General features: G+C 39.6%; 1 protein-coding gene and 1 pseudogene across 1 annotated transcript in view; both read left to right on the top strand.

Moving 5' to 3' along the window:
- The first annotated feature begins 570 nt into the window (after window positions 1-570).
- On the top strand, window positions 571-1,780 carry LOC124513483 (glyceraldehyde-3-phosphate dehydrogenase-like; annotated as a pseudogene).
- Window positions 1,781-6,174: 4,394 nt separating this feature from the next.
- Window positions 6,175-11,810, top strand: part of DHX40 (DEAH-box helicase 40) — a 47,077-nt gene continuing 41,441 nt past the window's right edge. Inside the window, exons 1-6 of the mRNA XM_047080943.1 lie at window positions 6,175-6,330; window positions 7,173-7,340; window positions 8,611-8,756; window positions 10,853-10,972; window positions 11,162-11,389; window positions 11,622-11,688. Of these exons, the coding sequence (XP_046936899.1) occupies window positions 6,219-6,330; window positions 7,173-7,340; window positions 8,611-8,756; window positions 10,853-10,972; window positions 11,162-11,389; window positions 11,622-11,688 (841 nt within the window). The 5' untranslated portion in view covers window positions 6,175-6,218. The remainder of the gene's footprint in view (window positions 6,331-7,172; window positions 7,341-8,610; window positions 8,757-10,852; window positions 10,973-11,161; window positions 11,390-11,621; window positions 11,689-11,810) is intronic.

Raw genomic sequence — 11,810 nt, 5'->3', positions numbered from 1 at the left:
TAAATATATACAGTATTTAAAAGATTGTTTGTAATTTTTTATCTTTTTCAAAATTTTTTGATTTTATGAAATGAAAAAAAATTGTTTTTCAAAGAAATACTACCGTTTCATTTTTCTTTCAAATAATATTGATGATGAAATTTCTCGAATAAACCCAGCTTGCCACCTTCAGGCAAGTGAAAGATTTACAGAGACCATGACCAGAGATAGAACATTAAATTTTGTAGATTTCTCAATAATCCATAATCAATCATATTTTGATCACTCTATTATTACTGCCTTTGTGAAATTTTCTCTATCCAGGACATTTCCCTGGCATTTACTGGAATATTCCCAACTTTCAAAGCTCAGTTCAAATGCCACTAACTCCAAGAAGCCTTCCCTGATCACTCTAGCTAGTTTTTCCTCTAAATATTTTATCTCCTTAAATACATGTAATGTCATTGAAGGTAGTGACCATGTCTTACACATATTTTTATGCCTTTGTATGGCTATTAAAAAGGGTACATATAAGGTTCTCTGCTCCTCCCTGTTCAACAGACAGCCGCATCTTCTGGTGCAGTGCCAGCTGAATCCCAAGACACCATGGTGAAGGTTGGAGTCAACGAATTTGGCCATATTGGGCACCTGGTCACCAGGGCTGCTTTTAACTCTGGCAAAGTGGACATTGTCGCCATCGATGACCCCTTCATTGACCTCAACTACATGGTCTACATGTTCCAGTATGATTCCACCCATGGCAAATTCCATGGCACAGTCAAGGCTGAGAACGGGAAACTTGTCATCAATGGAAAGCCCATCACCATCTTCCAGAAGTGAGATCTCGCCAACATCAAATGGGGTGATGCTGGTGCTGAGTATGTTGTGTGGAGTACATTGGGGTATTCAACACCATGGAGAAGGCTCACTTGAAGGGTGGGGCCAAGAGTGTCATCCTCTCTGTCCCTTCTGCTGATGCCCCCATGTTAGTGATGTGCATGAACAATGAGAAGTATGACAACTCCCTCAAGGTTGTCAGCAATGTCTCCTGCACCACCAACTGCCTGGACCCTCTGGCCAAGGTCATCCATGACAACTTCAGCATCATGGAGGGACTCGTGACCACAGTCCATGCCATCACTGCCACTCAGAAGATCGTGGACGGCCCCTCTGGGAAGCTGTGGCATGATGGTTTACAGGCTGCCCAGAACATCATCCCTGCTTCTACTGGCACTGCCAAGGCCATGGGCAAGGTCATCCCTGAACTGAATGGGAAGCTTACTGGCATGGCCTTCTGTGTCCCCACCCCCAATGTGTCTGCCATGGATCTGACTTGCCACCTGGAGAAAGCTGCCAAATACGGTGACATCAAGAAGGTGGTGAAGCGGGCACCAGAGGGCCCCCTCAAGGACATCCTGGGCTACACCAAGGACCAAGTCGTCTCCTGCGACTTTAACAGTGACACCCACTCTTCCACCTTCTACGCTGGGGCTGGTATTGCTCTCAATGATCACTTTGTCAAGCTCATTTCCTAGAATGACAATGAATTTGGCTACAGCAACCAGTTGGTGGACCTTACGGTCCACATGGCCTCCAAGAGTAAGAGCCCCCTGGACCACCAGCCCCAGCAAGAGGAAGAAGAGAGAGGCTCTCAGCTGCTGGAGAGTCCTTGCCCCAACTTATCCCCCAACACACCTGAGAATCTCCTGACCTCCAGTTTCCATCCCAGACCCCCTGAAGAAGGGGAGGGGCTTGGGGAGCCCTACCTTATCATGTACCATCAATAAAGTATACTGTATCCTGCCAAACAAAACAAAAAAAAAGTGTACATATGAGAGTTGTGTATTCTAATATTTATTGAATGAATACATGAATGAATGGATGGATGAATGAATGAATGAATGAATAGGAAGTCAGAGTCATCACTGAGCCTTCATTTGAAAGAGGGTCTATTTTACTAATAGAATAATGGAATTCTACACATTTATTCAAGATTATATGCATATGTATAAAGCATCAATTTTCATTGACAATGACTAGAAGTGTCTCAATCTTTATTAATCTTTTGATTAAATTATAACATTCATGAGTGAATTAATGACTGCATGGTGAGGATCTTTATGATACTAACTCACATCTTAATATCTGGACAACAGAAACATAAGATTAAAAAGAGAAGAAAGTGTGATGGTTTCTTTTACCTTTGAACTGAAAGATGGGTACTTCGCTAAGTTCTAGGATATGCCCATCTATTTTTCCTCCAAATCTCCAAGTTGCTAATATCTTACAGACATGTTAATAGAATACATAACAGTGGCATGGTGGTGCTTGGGTGGCTTATTAGGTTAAGTGTCTGATTTTGGCTCAGGTCATGATCTCATGGTGGGTTCAAGACCCGCATTGGGCTTTGCGCTGACAGCTCAGACCCTGCTGACAGCTCAGACCCCGGATGGAGCCTGCTTCGGATTCTGTGTCTCCCTCTCTCTGCCCCTCCCCTGCTTGCACTCTGTCTCTCTCTCTCTCAAAAATAAATTTAAAAACATTAACCCCCCCCCCCAACACACACACAAAGAAACTGATATGGTGTCGATCACATCACTCATAGAAAAATTCCCAACTGTTTCTATCTAGTTCTACCTGGTTTAGGAGTGAGGTTCTTCTTCATGCTTCCACTCCCTCCAGAATGTACAAGCTCCCCTCCCTCTCTTTCAGGGCTACATATCCAAGACTGCTAAATGACAAACGTCATAGGTTTTGGTTTTTTAAAGGAGGAGGGGTCCACATGTGAGGATGGTTCATCTTCTTGAATTCCTTCTATTAGAACTTTCAAGCCTATTTCTCTTGCCCACTTTGAGGGCTCTATGCCTTCTAGTGCTCCTTATTTTTCATTACATTCTTCCTTCTTTCTTCCCTATTTCTAGGCCCAGTCCTATCAGTCCTGAGAGAGAAAATAACCAGTTCTTCATGTACAGGAGGCTCTAGTCTTGGCCCTCAGGTCAGCAATGTCCTTGAATCTTTGTTTCTACTCGGGTGAGGGCTGAAAAGGAAGAAAGGCCCTTGGTTTACAAGTAAGATAAAAATAGAGAAGGAAAATACAGAGAAACAATCAGATTCATATCTTGGCATACAAATCTGCTACAAATGCAGATTTATAACACTTACCCTGACTAAAAGTTTGTTCTCTCTCTTCCAATCCTGCATCTTTTCTCAAAATGTGAACTTGCATTTTCTCCTTCATCAGTACCTCTCTTCATCAGTTTCAGCTCTCGAAACACACTTTCTAATGGTACCCCAATGATTTCATTGACCACATCTTTTTAAAATCATCATATATACACTGTAGCAGTGGCATCTTTTTCTGGCTATCCTTTTCTTTCCCTTTCATTTACCTTGGTTGATTCTAACCAAACATCTCCAAACTCATTATGTATGTCTTCAATTGACTCTCTAATTCTCTTTTCACCCACTTACAATCTGGCTTCTCTCTGCCTCTCTTTACCAAGACAACCATTGTTTTGGTCAAATTTATGAATTTAAAAAAATCCATTTATTTGACACCATTGCTCACTATCTTTCCCTGACTTCCTGTTTTGATTAACTTTCTACATCTCACCACTTGTCTGGCATTTGTAAATTTTTGGGTTTTTTTGCATTAATTTCTTTGATAATTTTTCTTTCTGCTCCAGTTCGTTCGTTTGTTCTTTCTTTCTTTCTTTCTTTCTTTCTTTCTTTCTTTCTTTCTTTTAACGTTCATTATTGAGAGACAGAGAGACACAGAGCATGAGCAGGGGAGGGGCAGAGGTGGGGACACACAGAATATGAATTAAGCTCCAGGCTCCGAGCTGTCAGTACAGAACCCGAACTCACAGACTGCGAGATCATGACCTGAGCCGGTCTGTCGCTCAACCAACTGAGCCACCCAGGCACCCCTCCAGTTATTTCTTTTACATTGTAACATTGATTCTATATTCTCCTATCTTTCCTGGAGATGATTTTAAAATTCTATTCCATTGTTGTACATCTCTAATATTGAGGTTTCTTCCTGTCTTTTGGATGGTCAGAAACAAATTTCTTGGATTCAAGAATATTTTGAAAGACTGCCTATGAGATAATAGCAGCAGGGTGCAATTTATACTCCTCACATTTATTTAAATATAACTTATTTCAGGTTTTTCTTGTGACCCAAAGATAACAGGAAGTAGATTCAATGTTGTTTGCAATACTAACCTTTCTTCTTAGATTCAACCCATGCATTTTCTATTTTTATTGTCTATTTGTATCTTGTTTGCCATTGAAATTTGTAAACTAACTCAATGGGAAATAATTGTTCTTTTAATTTGGAGTAGCCTGGAGCATATGGCTATTAATGGTAACATGTTTTAAATGTCCTTGATTTTAAAATCAACAACGTTAAACAACATTTGAGTTTTTCACTTTTCCTTTTCCTTATTCTCGGTTTGCAGGGGTTTTTCCTGGATACTCTCATTAGGTGATTCTCAATCAAGAATGGAGTCATTCTATAATAGTTAACTTGAAAACATTGAAAGAAAACATATTAGGCACCAAGATTTAGATAATTTAGAGAATTTCATCTCCCATCACTGTATAGTGGTTATTAATGTGGCAAATCTTGGTCCTATTACCTCTTTGTTTTATTGTCTTGAGCAAGTGTGTGAGCCTTGATTCTCTCATGTGAAAATTAGGTATAACAATAACCTACTTCTCTGAGTTTTTGTGGGGAATAAATGAAAAAATTTATATTAAATGCTTGACTATTAAGTGCCCAATAAGTGGTAACTATCATTGGTCTGAAATGATTCTGTTCACTTTCTTATGAAGTGACTTTGATAGTACAGTGCCATATACTAAAATACCATGCCCTGTTATTCACCAATACTTTGTACTACAAATGTGTTTTTTGCTTTGTTTTCTGACTTGTAAATATTTTGAATTTCTAAGAGAATCTAGAAGGTTGGGAGATTCCTTTAATGGATGAGAGAAATCTGACATATTCTCCTATTGCTAGGTTTATTCCTGTAGCACCCAGGTTTTAGAGCTATAGAGCTGTTAGCTGGATTTCATTTGGTACCATTCAAAATCCAATAAGCTTGCATTTTAGGAGATGTTAATCAGCCCCACCTAAAAGCAGTTGGTACATTTTTATGAGCATAGAAAAATCTTGGGGTCCAATGACATCTTTTGAAGCCTGATCAGATAGGAGCATAGCGGCCTTTAATTAATGGTGAAGGGACAACTTTGAGTTGTCTTGTTTGGCAAGAAGTGTTGGTTAATTCTAACAGTAAGAATAGTTGAAAAGCCCAGGAAACAATCTTCTTCCAGCATTGGTTTTGTTACAATTGATACTACTTACAAAATTGGAAGGTTCTATAATAAGATTCCCCCCCCCCCACAAAGTACCTTTTCTGAAAAAGTCGCCCCACCTCTGTTGTGTATTTGTTTATCCTTTCAACTATTGTGGTTTCCAAGAAATCCATATCCATTAAGTGAGCTTAAATCCTCTGAAAATCAATAATTCATTAATCCATCCAGAAAATTAAACAAATATTGATGGCTTATTTTGAATTACTTTGCTGGGCCGAAATGTACTGTGGTTTTCTAAAGTTCCTACTTTTGTGTCTAGTTGTGAGAAAGAGGAAGAAAATACATTGAAATGCAGGGTCCTATGAAGGACATGCGTAGCGTGTGGGCCGTAGGTTTTGGACACTACAGAACTCGAAGTTCAGCTCTGCAACGCAGTAGTTCTGAAATGAACAGGTGATTACAGACTGAGCAAGGTGAGAATGTGTCCTGGAAACGCTGCACTCTAGAAAGGTTCCAGTTCTGGCAAAGGGTCACATCACAATAGGTGTGTGCAGGCAGAACAAGGTTACACTGACCACAGTAGCTTAGTAAAGGGATATCACCTGGCTGTTCTGCGCACAAGTGGGAGAGGGCCCTTCTGGACCTTGGGGCGGCATCAAGGCCCAAGGCGAAGCACACACCCGAAGATGGAGGGAAACCCTCGGGGGTGGGCTCCCGGTTGGGGGCCCGGCCAGGTCGCGGGTGTGGGGAAGCTTTCCGGCGGCAGGGCGCCACGTCACCTAACAGCTCCCCCTCCCCTCGCTCCAAGTCGCACGCGCGGAAGTAAACACCTTGACGTCATCAGGGCGCGTCTTCGCCTTTCCCCTCCCATCTCCCCAGATCGGTGGACGTGCTCACCTCCGCTCCGGGCCAGGTCTATGTCCCGGTTTCCCGCCGTCGCGGGCAGGGCGCCAAGGCGGCAGGAGGAGGGTGAGCGGTCAATAGACCTTCAGGAAGAGCGGCCTTCGGCTGTTTCCATCGCTGATAGAGGTGCGGTCCGCGGGACGCTGCGGAGGCCAGCGGGAGTTTCGGCATGGGGGCTTTTGGGGGGATAAAAGTACGCTTTTGGCGAGCAGAGAAAAGTGGAGAGGAGGCTGCAGCGTTCTTCTCGCCGTCCAAGCCGGAGGCGAACTTTGCCTCCAGTGAGCACTTTGGTTTTGAGGGGGGCGGTCCCAGATCCAAGTTGGGTGAAAACCCTGCTGGGGGACAAAAAAGTGAACCCCAACGCCTAGACGCGTTCTGCTCTTAAACAGGCTCTTAAAGCCTTTGTTCTCTACCCATCCAGCCCCCCCCCCCACCCCCCGCCCCGCTCGTCGGGCCGCCAGCCTGCCTTTGGGTATGGTATGAAGGGAGCCAGTTTCCAGGAGCCAGTTTCCATGGTTACCCACCACTTGGCCTTCTGGGATATCAGTCACTCTGAACAGGGACCTAACTTGAACCATGAATCAGAAGCAAACACAGGTGGCTTTTTAAAATTCAGCCGAGAGTTTCCTGCAGTGTTCTAGCTTTTGGTCTATTGTTTAATAAAATTGGGCTTTGTGCTTCTGTATGGGTATGCTCGCATGTACATTGCCTTGTGCTAGGCCTACTTTGTCAAGTACTCTGAGTCGTGCATTAGCAAATGCTCACGTTGTTAGATTTTAGTAAAAAGTTGTTCTGGGCTTGTAAACCCTTACATACCAATTTGACAAAGGTGACTTACCTGAGAAGTCATGGATCGATCCATTCCAGCCCCAAAATTCTGTTGTCTTTCTCTATTCAGTTCTGGGAAATTGAGTTAGAGATATCTTTACAGGCCTTTTAATTGCACAATTGTTTTTCTGTTATTACAGAAGAGAAAGGATGCACATCACAGGAGGGAGGAACTACTCCAACTTTTCCTATTCAAAAACAAAGAAAAAAGCTTATTCAAGCTGTGAAGGACAATTCATTCCTTATTGTTACTGGAAATACAGGAAGTGGTAAAACCACTCAACTCCCAAAATATCTATATGAAGCAGGTAATTTTATTCTGGGATAATATTGGGAGTATTTAAAAAATAACCTCTTGAGACACCTGGGTGGCTCAGTTGGTTAAGCCTCTGACTCTTGATTTTGGCTGAAGTCATGATCTCACAGTTGTGGGATCGAGCCCCTAGTCCAGGTCTGCTGAGAGCGTGGAGCCTGCTTGGGATTCTCTCTCTCCCCCTCTCTCTGCCCCTTCCCCTCTCATGTGCAAGTGTGTGCTCTCTCTCTAAATAAATAAATAAACTTTAAAAAAAAATCCTCTTAAAAGCTAATAGGACTCTGTATTGCACAAATACCCACCATTTGTTTTACAGTCCCGATTCTTCTATTGACACACCCTCCCTACATCTTTCCTGCTTTTTTATGGCGTTATTTCATATTCAGGAGTTAATTCAGATGATGTTTTTTCCATTTTTAATTGTCATAATAATCTCAAATAAAATTATAGGTAGATAATGATTCTCTGCTATAGAATGAGGTTGTCTTGCAGTTAACCACTGGGTATTGAAATAATTTTCAGGAGGAAGGGATATAGTGATATCTGTTGCTGACATTAGTATTTCTTGGTTCCTTCTCCAGAGGGTTGTCAGGTAAATATTTATTCCCTGATTCCATAACACCAAGCCAACTAACAAATTTCCTACCCTTAAAGTGTCTTTAACTTCAATATGGTAAAACTTCCTATCATAAGGTTGGTATAGAGCAAAATTATATTGGATGTTATTCATATAAAAGATGAAAATTTCTTCTCTGATATTAACTTATTCTAATCCATTAAATCTGATGTGCCATTTTTTAAGACATGGAATGTCTTGTTTTTGCATACTATATTTGCAATAGTATAGTTTTGCATCCTATTAATAAAGAAAAAAGCATCAATTGTAAGATGCATCTTTCATAAATACTAAAATGGTAAAAATATGAAAGGTGGTATGTTTAAACTTCTGTGGCAAAAGTAAATCTAGGAATTCTGTGGAATTTATGGGATTCCTAGGGATTAAAAATTTTAGACTTATTCTTTAGTGTAAATCATTAGACTGAAATTGGAAAAAGCTAATTAAAATATGTATATTTTGAATATGTATTTTTATTTTTTTATTACTAAAATCTCCATGGTACATTGGGTAAAACGGTATGTTGTTAATTTGCAGGGTTTTCTTTTGGAAACATTTGAACAGTTTATGTTGATTGGTCAGAAACAATTTAGCTCTAATTGGAAGCAGTTGTTAACAGTTTTGTGTTTTTTACCTCTGTTTTTGATAGGGTTTTCACAACATGGTATGATTGGGGTGACTCAGCCACGAAAAGTAGCTGCTATATCAGTTGCTCAGAGGGTTGCTGAAGAAATGAAATGCACTTTGGGATCCAAAGTAGGGTACCAAGTTCGTTTTGATGATTGCAGCTCTAAGGTACAAAAGTTTTATTGCTATAAGTCCTGTAAACTTATAGACAGATTGGAGAAAGTTATGAAAGATTTTAACTTCAAATTTGCACTTGTATTTTATTTTATTTATTTTTTAAAGTTTTTATTTTTAAGTAATCTCTACACCCAATATGGGGCTTGCATTATCTTACCACTTTTCCCTTGGATCTCACAACCCTGAGATCCAAGAATTGCATGCTCTTCTGATTGAGCCAGCCCGTGCATTTATAATTTTAAGAAACAAAGCCTCAGATTAGAATTAATCTTGTTTGTGCACCTGAGCCCAGTCAGTTAAGCATCCGACTCTCGATTTTGGCTCAGGTCGTGATCTCATGGTTTGGGGTTTTGAGCCCCATTTTGGGCTCCGCAGTGATAGCTTAGAGCCTGCTTGGGATTCTCTTTCTCCCTCTCTCTCTCTCTCTCTGCCTCTGCCCTGCTCACAGTCTCACTCTCTCTCAAAAATAAACTTAAAAAAAAAAAGAATTAATTTTTTTTGCCCATTGTTAATGATTTGTTGCCCATTGTGAATGAATTAGCTTTCCTATTTTCTCTCTTCTCAGTTAGTTTATAAGTGACATGTTTATTTTTTTTTTTGATTTATTTATTTATTTATTTATTTTTCAACGTTTATTTATTTTTGGGACAGAGAGAGACAGAGCATGAACGGGGGAGGGGCAGAGAGAGAGGGAGACACAGAATGGGAAACAGGCTCCAGGCTCTGAGCCATCAGCCCAGAGCCAGACGCGGGGCTCGAACTCACGGACCGCGAGATCGTGACCTGGCTGAAGCCGGACGCTTAACCGACTGCGCCACCCAGGCGCCCCTTCATGTTTATTTTTTTAAGGATTCTCTTATTTTTTAGCTGTAAGAATCCTTGATATATAATTTACATTTGCATTCTCTAAAACAATTTTTATAGTATTAAAATATATATAATGTAAAATTTGCCATTTTAATAATTTTTAGGTGTACAGTTCATTGGCATGAAATACATTCACAATCTTATGTATCCATCACCACTCTTTATTTTCAGTACTTTTTTATCATCTCAAACAGACACTATATCTACTAAACATTAGCCCCTCCATCCCCCCTCCCTCCAGCTTGTGGTAACTTCTATTCTACTTTCCATCTCTATGAATTTGCCTTTACTAAGTACCAATTATAAGTTGAATCATATAATATTTGGTCCTTTGTGTCTGGATTGTTTCATTTATCATAATATTTTCAAGGTTCATCCATGTTGTATATTTGTATTGCTAAAGTCAATGGAAAATGGACAACTTAGAAAAGTCAGTAAGCAAGTATTTATCGAGTATCTTCTGTATTCATGGTACCAACAAGTTTAAAATTGTTTTATTTTTAGTAGTTAATGATCACAATTTATATTCCCTCAGGATTTTTTAAATCTTGTATCAGATACAAAACAACCCCTATTCGAATATGGTTCTTAATAGGAATGGCCATCATTTATGGCACACAGTGACTCCCCAAAATACTGTCTTTGCCTTCCTAGTGGGAAGTGGGGAATTTTCTTTCTTTTGTCTTCCCTTGTTTTATGTTTATATTGCTGTTAACTCGTAGCCTTTGGTTCTTATTCTCACCTTGTTTTTAATGCTAGTCGGCTTACATAGTTTTTAAAATAAGAGAGTAGTGAAGGAAGAAGAGAGTGAGAAGAAATTGTGCACCTATTTCGTCTACCTTTTCTCCTGAGTCCTCTAAAACAGTGGCTGAGACGGAGATGGATCGCATTTCATTGCTGCTTCCTACAGCTTGCTCATGTGAAGGCATTGCATTATCTTACCACTTTCCCCTGACTACTTTATATCTCCGTATTGGTCACTTTTGTTGCTTTATCCTAGAATATCCACCTTAGTTCCTTATCTCTGTCCCTGTGTAGGTCACATGTTTTATAATTTACCATCCTTGTTGTTAGGCTATTTTATGTACTTTTTTATTTAGTCAGATTAGTTAGAATACCTAATGTCTGTACATTTGGGGGAAATTTTAGTCTGTAAAGTAGGGGTGAATTTCTGTAACACTGTATATGTAAGTTGATATACTCTGCTGTTTGAACATTAGGAAACTGCAATCAAATATATGACTGATGGATGTTTACTGAAACATATTCTGGGAGATCCAAATCTTACCAAGTTCAGCGTCATCATTTTAGATGAAGCCCATGAGAGAACTCTAACTACAGTGAGTATTTTAATATAATGGTTATTTATTAGTTTATTTCTTTGGGGTAACTTTTACCTTGTAGAGAATTGTCTGGTCTTACATTTTAATCTGTTGAAATAGGAGTTCTTTGGTTAGGAAAGCAAAATATTTAAAATAAGTTGGTTTTTAGGTATACTTGTGACTTATTAGAAATTTACTTTTTTTCAGGACATCTTATTTGGCTTATTAAAGAAATTATTTCAGGAGAAGTCTCCTAACAGGAAAGAGCATTTGAAGGTTGTGGTGATGTCAGCAACTATGGAATTAGCCAAGCTCTCTGCATTCTTTGGAAATTGTCCAATATTTGATATACCTGGAAGGCTTTATCCAGTCAGAGAAAAATTCTGCAATTTGATTGGCCCACGAGACAGAGAAAATACTGCATATATCCAAGCGGTAGTACTTGACATCCTTTTTATGTCTTTTTTTTATATTCTGATTCTAGTTGATTAAGTAGTTTAGTAATTCATTTGTTTCCTTTTATTTTAATGGCAGCCCTCATAGTTCCTTGCACTTTTGAGAACCAAATTTAATTTTTCTGTGGAACAAAGGGAAATGATTGGGAGTGGGGTACTCTATTTCCACTATATTATATTATAGCATATTATGCTTGTGTTTCTTGCTTTAGATTGTGAAAGTGACCATGGATATCCATTTGAATGAAATGGCTGGAGACATACTGGTTTTCCTGACTGGTGAGCATTCAGTATCAGGTTTAAAAATTTAACTATTTATGAGAAGCAAATATGGCACAATAGAGTGTTACTTTTGTTGGGAAATCTGGGCTCATATTTAACTCATATTGCCTTTTTATGAT

Source organism: Lynx rufus, unplaced genomic scaffold (assembly GCF_022079265.1).
Source record: "Lynx rufus isolate CCGP_SWC_20201006 ecotype Redwood Valley unplaced genomic scaffold, mLynRuf1.p SCAF_18, whole genome shotgun sequence".
NCBI lineage: Eukaryota > Metazoa > Chordata > Mammalia > Carnivora > Felidae > Lynx > Lynx rufus.
This window is presented reverse-complemented; position numbering and strand designations above follow the sequence as displayed.